This window comes from Canis lupus, chromosome 8 (genome assembly GCF_003254725.2).
Source record: "Canis lupus dingo isolate Sandy chromosome 8, ASM325472v2, whole genome shotgun sequence".
NCBI classification, from domain to species: domain Eukaryota; kingdom Metazoa; phylum Chordata; class Mammalia; order Carnivora; family Canidae; genus Canis; species Canis lupus.
Window position 1 is genome coordinate 38,164,841 of NC_064250.1, and position 22,839 is coordinate 38,187,679.

At 40.4% G+C, this 22,839-nt stretch overlaps 2 protein-coding genes across 4 annotated transcripts in view; one reads left to right on the plus strand and one right to left on the minus strand.

Moving 5' to 3' along the window:
* Positions 1–16,849, minus strand: part of PPP2R5E (protein phosphatase 2 regulatory subunit B'epsilon) — a 144,586-nt gene extending 127,737 nt beyond the window's left edge. For 2 of the 3 annotated variants that reach the window (XM_035720203.2, XM_025442881.3), the window contains exons 1-2: positions 16,713–16,849; positions 14,326–14,489 (exon numbers count right to left, since the gene is read on the minus strand). In XM_035720203.2, the coding sequence (XP_035576096.1) occupies positions 14,326–14,482 (157 nt within the window). In that variant the 5' untranslated portion in view covers positions 14,483–14,489; positions 16,713–16,849. The remainder of the gene's footprint in view (positions 1–14,325; positions 14,490–16,712) is intronic. The other variant, XM_025442882.3, reaches the window with a different exon arrangement.
* Positions 16,555–22,839, plus strand: part of LOC118355576 (uncharacterized) — a 34,050-nt gene continuing 27,765 nt past the window's right edge. The window contains exon 1 of the mRNA XM_049113242.1: positions 16,555–18,143. Coding sequence (XP_048969199.1) covers positions 16,741–17,307 — 567 coding nt within the window. The 5' untranslated portion in view covers positions 16,555–16,740 and the 3' untranslated portion in view covers positions 17,308–18,143. The remainder of the gene's footprint in view (positions 18,144–22,839) is intronic.

Below are 22,839 nucleotides of genomic sequence, written 5' to 3' on the forward strand. Positions count from 1 at the left end.
TAGATGATGCTTTCCACCTTATGTAAACCATCACAAATCCAGTTCTGCTTCCAGCACTGGTTCTAAAGCACATACTCTACCCAATTTTTACCACCCAGAGAATGCAGCACAGATAACAATCAATAATTTAAATCATAATAGCTTGGGAAAACTTAAAATTAGCTAGTGATAAGGAGGTAGATTCACTTTTTTAACTTCATTCATTTTGCCAAATTTAAAATACTTGCAATTATTTATTTTTCCAATCTTCACAGAAACCATAGCACCACCAATGTTAACTGCTTTGCCTAACTGTGGTTTTACTGTTGCCTGCATTCTCCTTTAATGAACATCAATTGGTGTTGACAGTAATTCCAGCTCTAATCTTCTAAACTTTTATTTTCTTAATGAATTAAATCTATTGTATTATGTCCCCCACTATTCCAGGCAGCAGTTCATGAAACAGTGAATTAAAACACATGAGAACTTAAGATCATGTACTTTAATAATACAGTGCCATCTATAGAGCATATGGGTAGACCCACAGATGGATTTTACTTAGTTTTAAAGGGACTTGGTATGTTTTTAACATTTTGTACATTTCAGGTCTATAGCCAGGAAGTAACCTGGTATTGCTTTTTTAAGCAAGCAATGATTAAGTTGTTTTCAAAGAAACCTCAGTATTATAAAATAACAAGCCCAATGATATCATAAGAGAACTTTTTAAAATTCCAACTCCAAAAATAAGACTATCTCAAAGTAATTATAACACTATTAAGTATCCTACAGAACAAAAACAATTTTAAGATTAACACGACATATAAACATGAGGGGAAAATATATTATTCCCCCTGACTGGGTAGGGGATTTAATGGGTGATTTATATATTCAACAATCATATATTTATAGATACATACAAATGCTCCTAGAATCAGGACAAACTAACCCAGCCAGAATGATTTGGCTCCAACAACCTAAGTAGCTTCATCAATCTCTGACCTCCAGCTACAATGGCCTTTTTAGAGGAACCACATCAACCTTCTTTTGCTCACCACTGTGTTGCCAGCACAGTGCCTGGTGCCTCACACTGCTCAGTAGAAATCTGATGAGTGAATGAAGTGAGTCATACCTTCCACTGAACAATTACAAAAATGAGACTATAAGGCCCTTGGAGGAGACTATTTAGCCAGACCACATACAGACTCTTTTTAAAGCTATTTGCTTCATACGCACTTTGAAAAACATTTGCACACAATTCATTTCATTTAAACCTCACCATAATTCGAGAGTATGAGTACAGGATCCACCACTCCTAAGCCCAAAGGTATCTAAAGTATATGCCATTTCTAGAACAGCCCACTGAACCAGAAAAGCCTAAATAAGTTCCACCATTAGTTGAAATGCCTTTTACAATGTTAAGATATAAATCTAAATACAACAAAATATAGCCCTATCCAACATCTCTGAGGAATAACTAAATCTAGGTAGTAAAGCAAAGTTTCCTCAGTAGCCAAAGGTTATGTCAAAGTTACTTTTACCTGAAATCTTACAGACAGATCTCCCCCTAGATCCAGCCACATGCCAGATAAATTTTAGAACTACTGAATTTCAGAACTTCAACTCAACTGGGTTTTTTTTGTTTTAAAGATTTTATTTATTATTTATTTATTTATGAGAGAGACAGACAGAGGCAGAGACACGGGCAGAGGGAGAAGCAGGCGCCCCATGGGGAGCCTGATGTGGGACTCGATCCCAGGACCCCAGGATCCCGTCCTAGCTGAAGGCAGACACTCAACCACGGAGCCACCCAGGCGTCCCAGCTCAACTGTTTTTTATTAAAATGATGTGTTCAAGTTTTCTTAAAGTGAAATGAATATTATTTCTAAATTATTTCTAGATGACTGGTTACCATCAAGGATTCTTGTTAGTTATAGTAGTTGTAAATGAAGAAGTAAAGATAGAAGGATGCATGGAAGACAGCGCAGTACAGAGTACTGAAACTTCCTTTTATTTTTAAAAAGCTCTTTGTAAGGGCAGCCCCGGTGGCTCAGTGGTTTAGTGCCGCCTTCAGCCCGGGGCCTGATCCTGGAGACCCAAGATCAAGTCCCACGTCAGGCTCCCTGCATGGAGCCTGCTTCTCCCTCTGCCTGTGTCTCTGCCTCTCCCTCTCTCTGTGTCTCAAATAAATAAAATCTTTTTTAAAAAAAAGAAAGAAAAAAAAGTTCTTTGTATAAATCTGCTTTCGTTTTGACTTTTGCTCACAAATTGGGTAAAAACACCAGTCCTTTGGATACATCACTATCTTTCAGAAAAATTAACTTGATGCGACAAAGTAGGCTTCTGACTCTCAAAAGGAACTTCCTTTTTGCTACAAATGTCCTTGATTTAAAAATATTCATTCAAAAAGAAAAATGTTTGCTATGATTTCCAAACTGCTAGTAGAAGATAGCTAGCTCCTCAGAAGCCTGAACCCATTCTGAATTCCTTATAACATATGGAAAGGAGGTACCTCCTTCCATTTCCAGATATTGTCTTCTGGAGGCACTCCGGTAAAAGGCTAATTCCAAAGCCTGTATCCTCCTTAGCAGAAGATAGTACTTTTCCTGAAATGCTGCCAAGTCCCAATTTTATCCATGTTTTTTAATGTTTTAACATTTTACTTTGAACAGTGTTCCAGCACCAGCAACCATGAACTAATTCAATTAAAATGTTATATCACCATAAGGTCAAAGTCTTTCATGATGCCTACATGAATGGATGAACTTTTACCAGACCTCTTCCCTCTCAAGATCTGAAACAAGATCTAGTCCTTAGGAGTGACTCAAAGAAAGATCAATGACAAACAGAAAGATAAGGGAAGCAATATGCCAACCATACATTAGGCAACCTACTCACATTATCTCACTCCTCAGAACCACCTTGGGAACTGTGAGTCCCATTTTACAAAAATAGAGGTTAAAGCTCCAAAAACATTAAATACCTGATTTCAAGTCACAAAGCCAGGATTATCACCTTGACTTGAACTCACACCCTTTCCTAGTTAAGCTAGTTCCCAAAGATGTAAAGATAAACGATGAATGGTAAAGAACACCACTGCCACACTGCTACCGGTTTGCCAACCCAAACCACTCAACAATTGACATGACTTTATCACGACAGCACATGAGTTCCACAGGATCCAGAGTGGCATCTTCCTCCTCTCCTCCACACCTCCCCCACCCTCGCCATCATGATGCCTGGCTACCCTTCCTTCTTGCCTCTTGGCAGCACTGCCCGGCCTTTCTAAAGAGCCGACTTTGAGGCCTGCTGCTCTTCCATGACTCTTTCCACCACCACCCACCACTCACAGGGTTGCCACTGGCCTGGGGATGCCAACCCCTTCTCTTCACTTCTCATCACTTCAGTCTCCTCACAATTTTCAAGGTTCTTGCAAGAGGTAGTAAAATGGTTCCCTTGGTAAATCTTCCTAGTACAGCATGAGCAAGATGGTGGTTATCTCTAGTGCTCACCTATGTTCATGCATATAAATAGAGAAGGTACTGGCTCTGCAACTAGACAGGCCAGGCTCTCTCTGAAAGGGTGGGCAAATTACACAGCCCTCAGTTAACAACAAACGTGCCTTGTTCTTGGTTTTGTTGTGAAGCTTCAATGCGACACCATGTAGTACATCACCTGCTACACAGTGGAACCTATAGATACTGCTTTCCTTCTCCCACTCCTTCCCAACCTCCTTTGCTGGTTGCTAAACTACTTCTTCACCAGCAAAGGTAACCTGAGTTTCTTCTCCTGGCTTCTTCCAGATCCACAGCTCTAGTATAAATGCTTTTTTACAGGTACATTCTGGTTTACCATTGGTAGTATTTATTCAGCTTAATTTTCAAATGATACTGATCAAAAAGTTCCAAACAACCAAGCTAGAGTCATGTGACCACCTTTCAAATACCTTTAAAAATTCTAATTGGTATCAAAAGAACTTAAAGTCAAGAGAGACGTGCAGAAGTTTTTTCTCAAGAGATCTCCCTTCTACAGAGAGGGACTATACAACAAATTCTCTCCTCAAGTGAAGAAACTAGATACCCACCACAAAGCAGTAGCTCCTAGCTTTCAGGGAAGCTCCTTTGAGAATCTGATGAGAGCTGTGAACCCTTTGTCCAGAAAAATGACCCTCTGCCCAGGGACACTAAATACTGCCTGAATTTCAAAAGAGTTGAGGGCCTCTAAAACCCACCCGTCAACAGCAAGACAAGCGCCCTCAAGAAAGAACCATCTATGATAATTCTCAAACTGGCAAAATCTTCAATTCAGATTTTGTTTCTTTAAGGTGCAATAAATTCAAAACCTGGACAAAAACCTCAAGAACATAAAAAAAGAAGTTTTCTCATTCCACTCTTCACATCTCTCAGGCTTAAAACAAAATGCTAAAAAACAAGGCTCTAAACTGAAGAGTTCCTCTCTTCCAAACAAAATCTGAATATAAAGATGTGCTCAGAGCCAGTACCTGTGCTGGAGGGAATGGGTAAAGGAAAAGGAAGCACCAAAATTAAATATTAGATCGTCTATACACTTTATATTGCAGTATCATCTTTTTTTAACTTTCTATATTTGTGTATTTTCTTAACGTGCATTGTATATATGTAAAATAGCACCTGTATACAATGTATAAACACATATATACATTATTGTTACTGATATGAATAAGCAATGAGAAAAAAAGATTAGAGATCCTGTCCTAGTGGATTACTTCCAAAATAAATTTATCAAACAATAATTTTACCTGGTAATCCTCCATGAGAGGAATTTCCCTTGGAAATAATTACATTAGCCACTTTATGTTCTTATTCCTGAAATGAGAAGCCAGTCTGAAACTGACGTTAACTAAATAGTAATGCTGAGACTATTCATTCCATAAAAGCTAGTTCTCCTTTTCACTTTAAAAGTCTGATTCCCACAGCTCTACATACTCCATATTTTTCTTCCTTAAATGGAAACAATCCATGTAAAGTATTAAGAGAATCAAAAATCAACTGACAAAGAGAAGCGTTTTCCTATTCCACAGTTTTTTCCTGCAATTATAACAATTAATATTCTTCAACCCCTACTATGTATCCAACACTGAAATAAGTGCTTTATCTACTTTATGGCACTTAGTCTGACTATATGATGTGGGTTCTAATACTCTCCCAATTGCGAGATAGAAGAAAACACTCAGCTGGGCAGCCCGGGTGGCTCAGCGGTATAGCGCCGCCTTCAGCCCAGGGCCTAATCCTGGAAATCCGGGATCCAGTCCCACATCGGGCTCCCTGCATGCAGCCTGCTTCTTCTCTCTGCCTGTGTCTCTGCCTGTCTCTCTCTCTCTCTGTGTCTCTCGTGAATGAATAAATAAAATCAAAAGAAAAGAAAAGAAAAGAAAAGAAAGAAAGAAAGAAAGAAAGAAAAGAAAAAAAGAAAGAAAAGAAAAGAAAAGAAAGAGAAAGAAAGAAAGAAAGAAAGAAAGAAAGAAAGAAAGAAGAAAGAAAGAAGAAGAAAGAAGAAAGAAAGAAAGAAAGAAAGAAGAGGAAGAAGGAAGGAAGGAAAGAAAGAAAAAGGAGAAGCGAAGCGAAGCAAAGAGAAAAAGAGAAAGAAAGAAAATCACGCAGCTGTGAACAGACTCAAAATTCAAACCTAGGGGTGTGTGGCCCTGGGGCCTCCTTTCTTACCTTAGGGAGGCCACCTGCCTTACTTAGATAACATGCTTATATATAGGGGCACTTGGAGGCTCCACTGGTTAAACCTTTGCTTTTGGCTCAGGGCATGATCCAGGGTTCTGGGACCAAGCCTCACATTGGGCTATCTGCTCAGCAGAGAGTCTGCTTCTCCCTCTACCCCTCCCTCCTGCTTATGATCTCTCTCACATGCTTTCTGCTCTCTCACGCAAATAAATAAAATCTTTTTAAAAAAAGTTTTAAAACATGTTGTATATATTACATATATATTGTTCTAGGTTAAGCAAAAATATAACATAATATCATATCATCCAATCAATATATTCATCATATGCTTAATTCTACTGCAACGTAAAAATAAGATCCCATATTTGTTTTCAGAAAATTTTCAAAAAAGAGTAGAAAAGTACTTTTAAGTAGTAAAAAAGGATGTCATGTCATCATTTGCAAACAAACCAAAGAACTATCTTACCCAGCATTTTAGAAATATCTAGAAACGTTACTGTTCTTTTGCAAGCACTACAAAATCTAATTAATATTAAGAGCTAACATCATTATAAAGTAAGCTTTAAAGATGAGAAAATTTAACCATAAAACCTTGCTCTGAAAGCCCATTATAATTAATATTCAGCTATGGTATTCCCTCTTAAACTATGTAAAGAAAGTCTGGTGATTTGATTAGCCCACAGTTCAGTCCTCAAACATCAGCAGAAAAACAGTGTTCCACTATATTTAACATCTGCTGCAAAACACCAAGTGATGAATCCCCTAAGTAAAAGGAATCACTTAGTATGTCACACAAAATCCATTCCATCCTCTCTCCACAAGATACTTCTGTTCTTAACCTAAAACAAGCAGAATTACCAAAGCATAAAGCCTCACTCAGGATTTTAAGTGAGCACTCAAGAATTTGATCCTCTAAAAATAAAGTCTTCATTAAACAAATCTGTAACTTTGTGTAAATTATAAGTTAAAATAAAACTTGCATGACCTGGATTTTGGGGAAAAAAACTTTAATACTAAGGAAAATAAATGTCTACACTATTACTAATAATTTAGATGTCAACTAACAATAGTAATTAATTGGCTAACAAATATTTACTGAACACCAATGATGTTCTAAGCCGATCTAAGCCCTGGACGTAAAAGAAACAAGGTTTCTACACTGAAGATTATATTCTAATGGGGGAGGAGAACAGATAACACATAAGTGAACCAACAAAGAAAAATAATTTTAGATTATAAATATAAGGGCAGCCCTGGTGGCGCAGCGGTTTGGTGCCCGCCACCTGCAGCCTGGGGTGTGATCCTGGAGACCCGGGATCAAGTCCCACATCGGGCTCCCTGCATGGAGCCTGCTTCTCCCTCTTCCTGTGTCTCTGCCTCTCTCTCTGTGTCTAAATAAAATCTTAAAAAAAAAAAAGATTATAATGTAAGATACAATAGACTGTTAGGAACTTCAAAGACTATTTTTAAAAGTCAAGAGGGACACTTACTAAGTCCCATGGTGAGATAAAACTTGAAGAATGATATGAAGTCAGGGAAAGAAAGTTCTAGGTAGAAAAGGACACCTTACCTTATGAGAAGACTCATTTGGCACCTCAATATTTTATGCCTGGGCTGAGTCATATCCTGGAGAGACCCACATTACGATGAATTCTGTTTATAGTTTAACATGTTTACTGTTAAGTGTCAAATGCATCTGTGTCTAAATACAGTTAACATGATACTCAGAAAATAAGAATACAATTCCCAATCTTTTGGTCTAACTCAAAGCTCTTAACTATGGGGAAAGAACAAGAAGGGAAGAGCTAAATCTTCCAGAATCTGAGGAAAGCAGTGAACTCTGCTCAGCAAAAAGAATGCACATCGACAGATACTTTAATTTTAGGAGGGTCTTAGAACCTGAAAGCCCACCCACAAAGCCCATATCCTATCCTCAACCAGACACCCACGAACCCAAGGTTAAGAACTAAGTAGTAATTATCATACTCAGATGGAATGGGATATGAATGCAAGTTGCTATCCTACTTTTAAATGATTAATCAGGTATGCTTACTCTCAGTATCTTCTGGCCCACAAACAACTCTGTATGGAAATTTTCTCTATGCTATAAACTATTAGGATATATCAAGAAATAATATTTCTCCCTAAAAGTAAATGAAATACCTCCTCACTACAACTAAGTATAATCTTTCACACATGAAAACAGTGCAATTGATACTTCTTCGTTTTGTGAAAAATCTTATAATTTCTTCCAAAAAGAAAAATATTGCTACATTGTCTCAAAGGCTGCAAAGTTGAAAGTTAACACCTCTGACCTCATAGATATTCTTCTAGTTCAGAAGGAAAACTTACAATTATTTTTTAAAACCAGACACAAATATTCACATGCCAATTTCATTGTCAAAAGAACATGCATCATTAATTTAAGGTACAAACTAGATCAGTGGTTCTTAACCCTTTTTGAACACCGCTTTAAGAATCCGAAAAATAGCTGAGTGAAGTAAGTCAGTCGGAGAAGGACAAACATTATATGTTCTCATTCATTTGGGGAATATAAATAATAGTGAAAGGGAATATAAGGGAAGGGAGAAGAAATGTGTGGGAAATATCAGAAAGGGAGACAGAACGTAAAGACTGCTAACTCTGGGAAACGAACTAGGGGTGGTAGAAGGGGAGGAGGGCGGGGGGTGGGAGTGAATGGGTGACGGGCACTGGAGGTTATTCTGTATGTTGGTAAATTGAACACCAATAAAAATAAATCAAATAGAAAAAAAAAAAGAATCCGAAAAATACTATGTAATGCTCCCATTTAAAAACGGGACATACATATACAAAATATGCACATAATTTCGGGCTGCAAAACACATTTCAAAATCAATGAAGGGTTTAAGAATGTCTTTATCTTCTATAGAAGAATATCATGACTGGTTGCTTCTGCAAAGGGCAAGCAGGAGAACCATGTCAGGAAGAAGATTTTTCAGGACGCCTGGGTGGCTCAGTGGTTGAGCATCTGCTTTGGCTCAGGGCCTGATCCCGGATTCCCAGGATCGAGTCCCACATCAAGGTCCTTGCATGGAGCCTGCTTCTCCTCCCTCTGCCTGTGTCTCTGCCTCTCTTTCTGTGTCTCTCATGAATAAGTAAAATCTTTAAAAAAAAAAAAAAAGGAGTACTTTGTACTTTTTGAGATCTGAACCATATAACTACATTATCTATTCAAAAAATGAATAAATTAAAAAAAAACGAATACACTAAAAAATGTAGCAGGATACCAATGTATTCAGTGAAAATCTCCAAAAAAGGTGTTTAAAATAACTAGTCTACAAAGTGCAATACATTTGTAAACTGTTTCTTCAAATATTTTGGTTGAAAAAGATTCACCCCTACAAAACTATGGTCGTGTTTCATAGTTTTCTGAGAGATTTCCAATTTCAACTTTTTGCTGAAAAAATATAAAAAGTGAAATAATTCCACATTATTCATATTTTAACTTCTAAGAGCCCAGTTAAATAACAGTAGCTAGGATTTATTGAACGTGGCACTGTCACATTTATTGACTGTTATAACCATCCCCATTTGGTAGACAAGAAAACCAAGGCTCTCAGGAGTTAACATACTTGTCCCAGAAAACACAACTAGTGAGTGAATGAGGACTCTTGCAAGCAACAAGGCCCATGTACTTTCCCTCATGTGACACTGCACAGTACAAGGAAGATGGTAAACACTAAAACAAAGGACATTATTCCTTAAGAAACTATTCTTATTATAAATACACTTCAGAGCACTAACCAATTAAAAAAACTGGGAATTACTTCTGCATATTCCTTGTTTACACTATATGAAACAGATATGGATGAAAAAAAAATTATCCCACCCAAAAGCTAGAAAAGCTTAAACACTAGTTTGTTTGTTTTTTTAAGATTTTATTTATTCATGAGGAACACAGAGAGAGAGGCAGAGACACAGGCAGAGGGAGAAACAGGCTCCATGCAGGGAGCCTGATGCAGAACTTGATCCCAGAGCCCCGGGGCCATGACCTGAGCCAAAGGCAGATGCTCAACCACTGAGCCATTCACAGGTGCCCCTAAACACTAGTTTTAAATTGGGATTTTTAAAATCATCACAAACTGTCACCCTAAAAAACATGTAAGCTGAATCACAAGCCTAGAGATTAAAAAAAAAAAGTTTTCATTAAAGAAATTTATAGGAACACAGTATTACGTATCTAAAAGTTTTAACACCCAGAGGCAGAGTTTCTGAAGAGTACCTCCAGTTATCACAGTTTTTGGAAAGTTTAATACTGAATGTCCAAACTATTAGCAAAATGTCTCAAAAACATAAGGGGAGTTATGAGGCTAAAAATAATGACACCACTCTCACATAATCCCATCTTCAAAGAGGTGGTACTTTTCAAAAACATTTCAAACCTAAACCTGTATAAGCTTTTAAAGTCAAAGTAAGAAGGAAACGGCATGGAAGGATGGAGTGGGGAGAGAACAAATCACCTAATCTGGCAGTACTACTACTGCTCCTACTACTTACTATTACTATTATTATTATTATAAATGTATATGTCTATTCCCTAAGTGTTTAGTGTACTTGTCCTTATTAAAATAAATAACTATCAGAGCTTGCTTCATGTCATGCTATGTAGGAACAAGGAAAGTACCCAAGTCTCTACATAAAGCACTCAAACCTTCACTAAATTTCTCTTGAGTAAAAGTCCTTCAAGCTCAAAACCTTTAGGACTCTCTGAAAATATTTTCAAAAGTACATAAAGGTGGAGAAAGTTCAAAAGTCTCTACCTCATTATAAGTAGCTGAGGAAAAGCCAGCTATGTACACAAAACAACCTGCTGGCATTGCTCTCTATAGAGAAAACATTGTTGATAGAAATTTCAAAACCCTCCCCATTAGAAAAGACACAAAAAAGACAAATCTTTCCTTTTACTTGGTTAAGTTCTGCAAGTGAAGAGACTTTTAAAATGCTAATGGTTGGGGATCCCTGGGTGGCTCAGCGGTTTAGCGCCTGCCTTAGGCCCAGGGTGTGATCCTGGGGTTCCAGAATCCAGTCCCATGTCGGGCTCCTTGCATGGAGCCTGCTTCTCCCTCTGCCTATGTCTCTGTCTCTCTCTGTCTCTCTCATGAATAAATAAATAAAATCTTAAAATAAATAAATAAATAAAATACTAATGGTCGTATTACTTATAAGTCAGTCAAATATTATGATGCATATGATAAACATTCTGATAATGGATACACACAAAACAAGTGATCATTAATGAACCTAATGTTTGAGTTTTCAAAAATTATGTATTAAAAAGACGAGTTATAAAACAACACAATTTCCATTTTCAAACTCCTCTAAAATTAAAGATCTTGAGGCCATGAATTTTACTTTCTTCTTTAATGCAACCCACAAAATTCAACTGCCATTTATATTATACTGCAAAATAAAATTAACTCAAATCTTCCAATTTGGTCAAAGTAGTACTACAGAAAATTAAATCAATAACTATCCTTTGGCATGCGCACATAATTTATTCTGATCTCTTCTAAGGAAATGGTAGAAAAATAAAGAAATTCCTCCTATATTTTCTTTATATGCCATAAATTACTTCCTAAAGTTATTGAGAAGATAACACACAAATAAAACTCAATCCATTCTAAGAAAAACAAATGTCATTTAACAAACTTTTATATTCTCTAAAAAGAGCAAATAAACATTTCTGAAACCTACATCAGACTTTGTTATTCTATAGACAGAGAAATCTAATTTGTGGAGTGCTTTCCAGAATATTTTCCCAGAATATGCTTGCTATACAAGCATCACTTTCAGTCTGTCTGGAATTAAGCTGTGCATATATCTAGTACGATATGGTCCTGTTACTCTCCAATTCTCCCATGCTGGCAAAATACATAAGGTCACAAAAATCATATTCCTGGAAAGCAAAGTTCTTGGAAATTTTTCAATATTATCAGACTTCACTTAAAAATGAGAAAAGGAAAAAAATAAAAAATAAAAAAAATGAGAAAAGGATATACAAATGGCCAATAAGCACATGAAAAGATGCTCAACATCATTCATTAGCCAGAAATGAAGTGCAAATCAAAACCACAATGAAATACCACTTCACACACATTATGGTGGCTATTATCAAAAACACAGAAAATAACAAGTATTGGTGAGGATGTGGAGAAATTGGAACCTTTGTGCACTGATGGTAAGAAGGTAAAATGGTACAGCTGCTATGGAAAACAGTCTGGCAATTCCTCAAAAAACTAAATATATGATCCAGCAATTGCACTTCTGGGCATGTCCCCAAAAGAAATGAAAGCAGGGGCTCAGACACACTTGTACACCCATGTCCATAGCAGCATTCACAATAACCAAAAGGTGAAAATGACCCAAGTGTCCACTGACAGATGGATAAATAATATATGGTGTATACACTCAGGGGACTATTAGTTAGGCTTCAATGGAAGGAAATTCTAACATATACTGCAACATGGATGAACCCTGAAGACATGTTGCTGAGTGAAATAATCCAGCCACCAAAAGACTTAGGGTAATCAAATTCATAAAGGTAGAAAACTGAATGGTGGTTACTTACCAAGGGGCTAAGGCTAAGCGAGGGTGGAGTGGGAGGTTAGTGTTTAATGGATACAGTTGCAGTTGCAGGGAAATAGAGAAGTTCTGGAGATAGTTGGTGGAGATGGATTCACAGCAGTGTAAATGTACCTAATGTCACACTTAGTGCATGCTTAAAAATAGTTAAACTGGTCAATTTGTTGTTAGGTATATTTTACCATGATAAAAAAATGAGACAAGGAACAACAAAATCTTAAAATATGCCAAATTCTTCCCAGGCATGCCTTTTCACTACCCGCAAAACCAATGAGTAGTCAGTTCAAATTTAAATGTTTACCATGAGCCCCAAGAAATGAATGTAACAATAAAGTTTAAAATTCTTTCTAAACCTCAAAAAGCTTAATCTGCTTTCTCAAAATAAAGTCCTTGGCCAGATAACCATGCTAATAGCTATTATATGTCTAGTTCCGATTAAATAAGTTACTAAAGAATCCATATGCCTCTCAACTTTGTATTTCAAACATGATTAGTTTTATCTCTAGAGTTTTTCCCTCATTTTTCTTCTAAAGCCTCACAAAGACTTTTTCATTTTTACCAGCAAAACCTTTACCTAAATTTTCCTCCCCTACAAACTCATAAGAGCTCATCTTTTTGCTGACTAGTAGATATATCTTTATTATAATCAGAATTCATTTACTTTCCACTAATACCAAGTATAAACCTCAGAATCTCATTTATGACTCTTCCTCCCTTAAAAAAAAAAAAAAAAAAGTCCATATGTGGAAAAATAGAAGCCTGAAATACCCTTCTCTAAATTTTGAGGATCTTTTCTGGTCAAACTTCAGTATTTCTCATAATGCCTTCTAATTTCACAAACTGTTACAGAAGTAAATGTTCACTAACGAACCAGCAAACCAGGTTTTCTGATTTCCTCTGAGCTATGGAAGTACACTGGTTTTGTTCATGTTCCCTTTCTCCTCACTTTTCTAAGTGTTCAGGAGATAAAAATCTACTTTCAAAGGCAGATTCTGATAGTTCCCAAGCTGTAAATACATGCTATATTCTGATGTATTTCAAACATGCCTGTTCATAAACATAAAACAAACAGATGAAAATTAAAAAGAACAGGAAACATCCACATATAAACAAACAAAAATTTAAAGGTCTAATTTAAAAAAGGCAATTTTCGGGATCCCTGGGTGGCGCAGCGGTTTGGCGCCTGCCTTTGGCCCAGGGCGCGATCCTGGAGACCCGGGATCGAATCCCACGTCGGGCTCCCGGTGCATGGAGCCTGCTTCTCCCTCTGCCTTTGTCTCTGCTCGCCTCTCTCTCTCTCTCTCTCTCTCTGTGACTATCATAAATTAAAAAAAAATAAAAAAATAAAAAAATAAAACTACAAAAGTCATCTAAGCTCTTTAATATTTAAAAAAAAAAAGGCAATTTTCATATTAAAAACTTGTCCTTTTAATTTATCCCAAAGGAAAGAGAAAAGTAGTTTTTATGTTTATGTTTATCAGGTTTTCTAAATGTATTATCTGGAGATGCAATTACTACCTGACCACTTTTTCTTGATTTTTAAAAATGAATTCTTTCAAACATGATTTTCTATGTTACAATACCATCTCCTAAGTTAATGGTACCATCTCCTCTAGTAGGTCTACTTCCTGTGACTAAAACTGTACAATTTGTAGCTGTTATCACATACTATACATATATATACATATAAATGTCAACAGAAAAAAAATGTAAAACACAGACCTAGGCATCTTACAGTTTCTCTGGCATTCAGTTTCCCTCTTTATCAATGTGAGAGATCTTCCTGAAAATAGATTTCATTTGTCCACAGCTATTTATATTAAATTGAGCCCTTTAAACTGGAAAGTGGGTGTATCTGCCCATATAGCAGTAACTTCAACATGTCTGAAATCTCCCATCCCTTCAATTTGCAACACAGACCTTTAACAAATATGAAATTCTACAAAAAGGAAATTATATGTAGATACAAAATGATCAACTAGAAAGGAATCCATCACCTGGCCATGAGCCTTACCTTTTAGCAGCGGCAGAGGTGTTAACTCAATAGGTTTGCCTTGAGACCTAAACTGTGAGGAACTTTGCGACCTCTTCTGTCTGGCTTTTCTGACGGACTTCCGAGAAAATCCGTCTACTTTATCCACTGATGGAGGAGTAGTTGGTGCTGAGGACATATCCCTACTGAAGAGAAAGAGGTATCATAAACATATTCCCAAGGCGGAAGCATACATGTGAATTATAAATTCTAAAATTTCCATATACAATATGCATGAAAATTGGAATATGTGATGAAGAAAGCAAATAAAATCAATTAAGAAAAGTTGCATGTTCAATGGGGAAACATGAAAATTTGATGAAAAACAAAGTATTTTAAGTACCATATAAGCAGTACTGTAGTTCTAATGCATGTGCCGCTCCCACTCTGATAAGCATTAAAGATGCTCATTGACACTAAAGAACTCTTCTACGTCATCTACTCATTTTCTAACTGCATGGCTCTTCTCATCTTGAGATTCCTGAACTAATTTTGGAACTATTCTACCACTGGAAAACTTCCATCAATACATTTTCCCAAGATATTTAATATTACAAATGGGCTCTGGAGTTAAAACTCTTATTGTACTTTTAGAATCTACACCAATCTACCACAGCAAGGTGAAATTTACAACTACTAAAACTACCCAGGCATGACTTTTAATGCAATGTGCTGTGTTAGCTATGATAAACTATACCACACCACCAATGAGGACAGGTTAGATTACTTTAAACAGAACACATAAAAGGCATAATTAAGAGCATTTCAAAGAAGTCTTCTTTTTGAATGAAGCCATCTTAAGTCATTAATTATGATGAAATCTTGCACCAAAGTTGAAATGAAAACACAAATTCACAAACTAGTTAGACAGCCAAGTTGAGTTCAAGTTCATAGTCAAATATTAATTTTCATTCCCTCAAACTGATAGAACAGTTCTTTCAGATTTTGTTATCCCTCTCAAATTATTAAAATGAAGGCTAGTTCCTAAAAAGTAACAAGTCTTGAGCTCAATTTCAATTTAAACAGATGCCATCATTTCCATGGCACGGAGGCTCCAAGCAAGATTAATGGCAGACCTGAATAAAAATAATGCATATGGGGGAAATACTGAAATGCAATTACTCACCTGTCATTCCAATACATAAGGGCTGTTTAACCTCTAAATTAAAAGGTAAGTGAGTTTCTTCTTGAACATGCAAGAATAAAACATTATCTGGATTATCCAGATTCCGACACAGTAAAAAACAGAAAAAGATAAACTAAAAAAATCAAAACCCAGAATCTTGACATTTGGAATTTTGAAGTTTTGTTTGGTTCTCCTTAAAAAAAAAAAAAAAAAAAAAAAAAAAAATTTAGGTTTTTAAAAATCTACCTAATTTAGCCTTAAAAAAAATATGACAGACTCAAAATGGAATTGCAAACTATGAATGACTATAGAAGAAGTAAGATCAGTTAAAATTTTTCACAATGACTGCATCAGCAAGAAGCTCCACATCACATTTGTATGTTGTAAATTTAGAGGCAGCTTTTCCAATGTGGTATGTGAATTATTTCGATTTCATTTAACCCTAACAACGCAAGATTTCGGTAAATCCTGTTCTTCCATCACTCTTTTTGTCTCTTCTTTATTCCTCATCTCCCATTTCTAAAGATGATTTATTGCTAGCATTTTTCTTTTTTTTTTTTTTTTAACATCATTTGCCCCTTCTGCCCGCGGCCCAGAATAAACGTCAAGCATCTCAACCCTAAAGCGCTGCAGAACTGAACTTGCAGTAGCAGTGGGTCCGTGCAAAGCCCGGGGAAACAGGTTTCGCCCTGGACCGGGACGCCCGAAGCTTTATCATCGTCTAAGCAGCGGGCACGGGGTATTTCCAAGGTTCGGGGTAATCCAAGGGGGTTACTGGGGTGGAGGAGAGAGACAGGGAATGGGTTGGTCTGTAGGGATGCTGACATACTCCCTTTGCTCCCACCCCACCCCACCCCACCCCACCCCCCAAAGCCCTGGAGAAGATAAGCTGTTACAGAATCCTGCTCACTACACCAACCCCCCCCCACCGGCTTCCTCCCCCCCCCACCCCCCACCCCCGTCCCCGTCAGTGGATAAAGGGGGACAAGAATCTGCCTCCGATGCCGGAAGATGGGGGGGGGGGGGGGGAGGAGACGGGCAGAGTGAAAGAGAGGCATCGTCAGAAGCATTTGCAGGTAAATCAGACAAGTGGGACGGGCTCTTCCTCTCCCACACCCACCCCACCGCACCCCTCGCGTGCCCCGGCCAGGCCTTCCCGAGGCCGGTGTCCTGCAGCCTCCTCGGGAGGACGGGGAAGAGCAAGGGGAGCGGGCAAGCCGAGATGCTGGAGGGACGAAGTTACCTTGAAGCTTCTGGGGAAGAATCCGAAGATGATCTGTGGTTTCGAGGGGCGGGAGAACGGCGTGAGGGCCGCGGCGGGGACAGGTGGCGGGGCCGCGACGTGCGGGGGGCGGTCCGGACAGCGGCAGGGAGCCCGGGGCGACGGCTGTCCGGCGCGGCGTCCCTCCGGTTCCGCGGCGGCGGCGGCGGCGGCGGCGCCTCTAGGCCTCACGGCCGGACCTGAAGCTCAGCGCTCCGGCGGCGGCGACGGCGGCGGCGGCGGCCTCACGACCCTCCCCCGCGGGCCCGTCCCATCAAATCGGCACCGACCCCGTTGCGGCTCCGCCGGTGGCTCCTCGCTCACATTCCCGGCGGGCGGCGCCTCTGCTCGTTGCCCCGGACCCGGCGGCGGCGGCGGCGGCGGCGGCGGCGACGTGGGGCGGGGGGGAAGGGAGGGAGGAAGACCGGATCCGCAGCGGCAGCGGGAGAAGGAAGGAGAAGGAGGAGGAGCCGCTGGAGCTGAAGCCGCCGCTGCCAGAGCCGCCCTTTGGTACCCGCGGTGGGTCCCCGTCAATGCCCCTTTCTCTCTCCTATTGTCAATATCACCGGGCGGCTGAGTCCATGGCACACGCGCAACCGAACCTTCTGGCCAGCAGCGCCCGCCTCCGGCGCCCACTCATTGGAGGCTTCAAACGGGAAGCGAGGCCTCATTGGCCCCCGTCCGCCTTCACTCCCCTGCCAGCAGGTTCGACTGAGAGCCGATCAGGGATTGGCGGCGGGGGGGCGGAGAAACCGGAGGGTGGGAAGAGACGAGGCCGAGGATTGGGCTGAGGCGAGAAGGACCCGGATGCAGCCGCGCTCGCCGGCCGCGCCGCCGCAGCTTCCGCCCGGCGGCTGGGTCGGCTGAAGAGGGGCGCGCCGCGGCCGCTAGGCCTCTGAGGAGCTCCTGCGAGAGCCGCGGGGCGTGCGAGCGACGCATCCACGGGATGGCCGGGCTTCCGCGCAGTGCGGCTCCGCTGGGCAGCGGCCGTCTTCCGCCCGAGGATTCCGGGGGCGAGGGTCGGCTAGAGGTGGGGGAGCCCCCGGGGCCTTGGGTTCGCCCCCTTCCGGGGCGAGGCTGCCCTCCTGGGCTTGAGGAGTCCGCCTCAGGACGTACCGGCGCTGAAAGGAGCGCCGCGAGGGAGACGACCTCCCGCCCGCGCCGCGCCCGCGCGCCCCTGTTTGTGTACAGCGGCCCCTTGCAGCTCGCTGTGGAGCCCCCGGCAGCCCCGCTGGGCCGCTGGGCCGCTGGGCCGCTGGGCCTCTGGGCCTCTGGGCCCGGGCCGAGGGCTGCGTATCGCCCGGGATGCTGTCTCGCCTCGTCTCCTGTTACCTAAACCTCTGCTTTGAGTATCAGCTCCCTGAACCTCCTTGCAAGCCTTGCTAGGGAGCCAGACCAGCGTAGCTCACGCAGGTGGGAACCCTGTCCCCCGCGCTCTGCGATCGTGTCTCCGGATCACACGCGCGGGCCCTCGGCTGCACAAGAGCTCAGGCTGCAGGACCGTGTGAGGTTTTAGTGGGCAGGTTGGGTCCGAAGCAGTTTTTGGAGAAGACTGGACTCAACTCTAGCTAGATCAAGTAATGAACTATCTGAGATGTGTTTAACGTCCTTGGTGAGCCCAAATCCATATGATGCAATTTCCAGAGGATGTTATTGGGACTGTCATTCTATCTGAATGTACGCTAGGCACGTCTCTTTGGGGGACCGGGGTTGGGGGGTGGGGTGGGGAGGGGGCTCGGGAGAGGGAGAAAGAAATTCTTAATGTTAACCACAAACGTCAGGTCTCCAGTTGTTAAAAACTTGGAAGACGAAAAAAAAAAAATAGAATCCTTCAATTCAGAGATAACCGCTATTAGTTAGCATTTTGGTGTACTTCCGTCCAGTATTCTTTTCCCTTTAATATCGTGTGTGTTCTGTAGCCTAGTTTACCTCCCTCACCATTATATCATGTTTTCTATACCGTTAGGAAATAAAACTATGTACCATACATAGAGGTAACCCCCAAAAATGCATTTCTTCTTTGTGTTAACACTCAGGTGTTGCATATTTTTATCCACACTCCCATAAGTGGATCTTGAGAGGGGGAAAAAAAAAAATTCTGTGCCATGAAAGATTTTTTTAAAAATCCATTTGGAACTAATGAAAGGGGTGGGTACCTGGGTGGCTCAGTGATGAAGTGGCTGCCTTTGGCTCAGGTCACTGATCCCAGGATCCAGGGATGGAGTCCCACATCAGGACCCCACAGGGAGCCTGCTTCTCCCTCTGCCTATGTCCCTGCCTCTCTCTGTGTCTCTCATGAATAAATAAATAAAATCTTTTTTAAAAAGGGGGGGTGGGGGACAAGAAAAGATGGCTTTCTTAGGTGGAAGCAGTCTCCCCCAGCATTGACTCCAAATGATTGGCCATTGTATAGATAGCGCCCATTTTTGCTTTGCAAAGTTCATCACTAGGCTTTATTAAAAGAATGGCTAGGATACCATCCTTCCTACCTTCAAGAAACTACATTTTTTTAATCTCGATTTCATATGCCAGTCTTCATGAAAAGTTCAGTGTCCCAGCCATGCAGAACTTTTTTGCTCAATCTCTGATTGAGGGAAATGCAGAATTAAAACCAAGGAAAATTTTAAAGCCAGCTCCATTTCCCTTGGCAACAGTTGGACCGTCAAAGAGTACTGCACGTTTGAAATGCTCACAGCTGTTGCTTAGAACATTTCACATTTTGCAGAGTGGGGATTTTGCTTGAAAATTATGGATCTCTATAAAGAATTCATTTCAAGACTTTCATTTTCTATAAAATGGCTGAGTAACTGAAATGAGCAGATCTTTTAAAATGGGAACATCCTTGCCTATGTGAGAAATTGTTCCTTGGACAATATTTTCTAAAGGAAGTCCACACACGCCAGGGTTGTATACGTTCCAGGAATAGTACAGGGCAATCCATTTGGAATGCAGAAGAATAAAATATGAGGACATCTGCTTATGCTTCATTCTAATTGAAAAATAGTCATTAAGATCAATTAATATTTTAGATGCAGAATAGGTGACCCACACTCAGTTCATGGACTCCTCTCTTGGCCTACAACAGCATAGGAGATGTCCTCAAGGAGAAGTGGAAGTTACCCATTTCCAGGGGGTGGGCAGTGGCAGTCCTACTCAGTCAGTCCCTGTCAACAGTGAATCTGATGGGTTCAACTAAGTAGATTTACTGATGGTATTATCTAGGTTTAATTAAACTAACCTGTAGAAAATAGACAACTTTACCAAGGTCCTTTGCAAAAAAAAACCACAGGAAAACAAACACCAAAACAAAGCAGAATTGACACTTCTAGTACTAGATCTTTGACAGTTTTAGTACTAGATCTTCGACAGCCACATTTCAAAGTTTAAATAACAATCCAAGAAGTCTAACCAAATTTCGGCTTAAAGAAGGTCAAATTAGGGGCACCTGGGTGGCTTAGTGGTTGAGCATCCCCGGGTCCTAGGATCTGGTCCCCCATCGGGCTCCCTGCAGGGAGCCTGTTTCTCCCTCTGCCTGTGTGTCTCTGCCTCTCTCTATCTCTCATGAATAAATAAATTAAATCTTTGAAAAAAAAGTCAAATTCATCAAGATTATTTGAATGAGGATTTATATCCACTGTCATTAATAATGAATTTCACCCTAAGCATACATTGTGACTGAGTCATAAATGCAGGCACATGTTTGTGCTTTATAATATTTGGTTAAGAATTGCTTCCAAAAAACAGACTAATAGGAATGAATGATCAAAAAAGTTTGGAGACTTGATACTCTAATACAAAAGTAAATACATTATAATCACCTAGGAAGCCATTATCAAGTGACAAAACCCTGGTCGTTGCTATCAGATGAAAGCATTCACTTCCCAGATATCAAGGCTGAGCTTCTCATGAATCTACTGGCGAGCTAGTCACATGATGAGACCAGAAGGCAGAGACTGTCAAATGGTGGCTGACTGGTGAACTAGAAAAGGGTCAGATGGTAATAAACAGAAACATCACCGGGATCCCTGGGTGGCGCAGCGGTTTGGCGTCTGCCTTTGGCCCAGGGCGCGGTCCTGGAGACCCGGGATCGAGTCCCACGTCGGGCTCCCGGTGCATGGAGCCTGCTTCTCCCTCTGCCTGTATCTCTGCCTCTCTCTCTCTCTCTCTCTCTCTCTCTGTGATTATCATAAACAAATAAAAATTAAAAAGATAAAAAACAGAAACATCACCAAACCAATTATCAACCAATAGAGGAGGAAAAGACCTATAGTGATACAACATCATCATAGAGGTTAACTAGCCCAACGTGTGTGTGGTTGAGGAAGTGGGGTTTGGGCTGGGAGGGAAGAAAGGTGAAAAGGACTGAGGCAAGAGCTACTCTCCAGAAAAACAAGAATATTACACAGCTAGTGTCAACAGGCGACTCTGCTGTTATATTTCTTTGAGCTACATTTATCTACACTGGCAACACCCTCAGCAGTGACATTTTCTTGGGTCATGATTTAGAGACTTTTTTTTTTTTTAGAGAGCAGGAGAGGGAGAGGGAGAAATTTTCAAGCAGACTCCGAGATGAGCATAGAACCTGATGCAGGACTCGATCCCACAAGCCCAAGATCATGACCTAAGCTGAAACCAAGTGTGACACTTAACCAACTGTGCCACCCAGACATCCCACTCAGGTCACAATGTAAATAGTACAGTTGCATTTTCAGATGTGCTGGGTTATAGGTTATTCATGACTTTCCATGTGATTAACGTATATAATTATTGCTTAAGATTTAAAATGTTTAAAAAAAAAAAAAAGATTTAAAATGTTTAGGTATTCTCGTTTCCTACCTAGCAATGAGACATCCTAGGTCACTGATGGATCAAGATAGGAAAAGGGGCCCTGTGTCACATGGGAAAAGAGGAAGCAAGTTTCAAGTGCCCTGTGTTTCACACAGGTTAAAATAATGTACCACAAGTAACAATTTGGCTTTTAAAATAGTTAAATTACACAAATAAACTAAAGCTATAACTAAATATAAGCACAATGCTGTTAACACAGACTCTGGAATCACATGTACCTGACATGGAATCCCAGCTCAGATAGTCAGGAGCTAGGGCAAATTATTCACTTGTCATAGCCTTGGTTTCCGGGTCTGTGACAGACTAACTCTTCCTAAGTCATGGGGTAGTCGTCAGATTTACATGAGGTTATGTCATCAGATTTACATGAGGTTATGCATTTACTACATTACATGTGTCTGGCACATGTTCACTGCTCAAGAAACATTAGTCATGACCATAATCATCCACTTTCTTTGTATTTTAAGAGTTTTTATCCATCTAGAAACTTCAGGAAAGACTTTTTCCCTCAAAATTTTATTCCGGTATGCCCCATTGTGACAGGAAGAAAATGAGAAGCAAGGAAACAAGGCATGCCTTTCAATCCACTTCCATGCTAAATTATAGACTGCATGTGAGAACATTCATTAGCAATAAAAAGAATTTGCATCTTAAAACATCCATATACTTCTAAACATGAAAAAATGATCATTTGACTTAACATCATTTCAGACCTTAATCTTCATTTCTGATGACATTACTTTAAAAGAGGCCCAAACTATTTTTGCTCTAAACTTACCTATATCTCTTCCTCTCTGTAACCTCCAGAATTGCACTAGGGGCAAGGTCCTGTTTTCTGTCCTAGGCCTGCCCTTAGTAATGGCCTAGACCTCATCTGGTAGATATCTGCTTCCTGCTCTCCCCCACTTTTCCTTGGAGGACCCCGCCCCTCACTTCAGGTGATTCTGGTGGACTGGTAAGCATGCTGCTTCTCTTTCCTCCCTTCAGAGAGATAGGTACATGTCCTTAGGAGATCAGTTGGATCTTCCCCAAGATTTGCTCTGTGAAGGCTGGGAAAGAAATGCCAAGTTTTAACCACACAATTGTAGCTGCTGGATTTAGCTCTTTTTGAAGGTAGTTTCAATTACATGAGCCAATAAATTCTCTTTTTGTTTTAGCTACTTTGGAGTTGAATTTCTATAACTTACACCTAAAAGAATCCTGACTTATAACGCACAGCAAGTCACATAACCTCATTAAGCCTCAATTTACTCTTAGACTC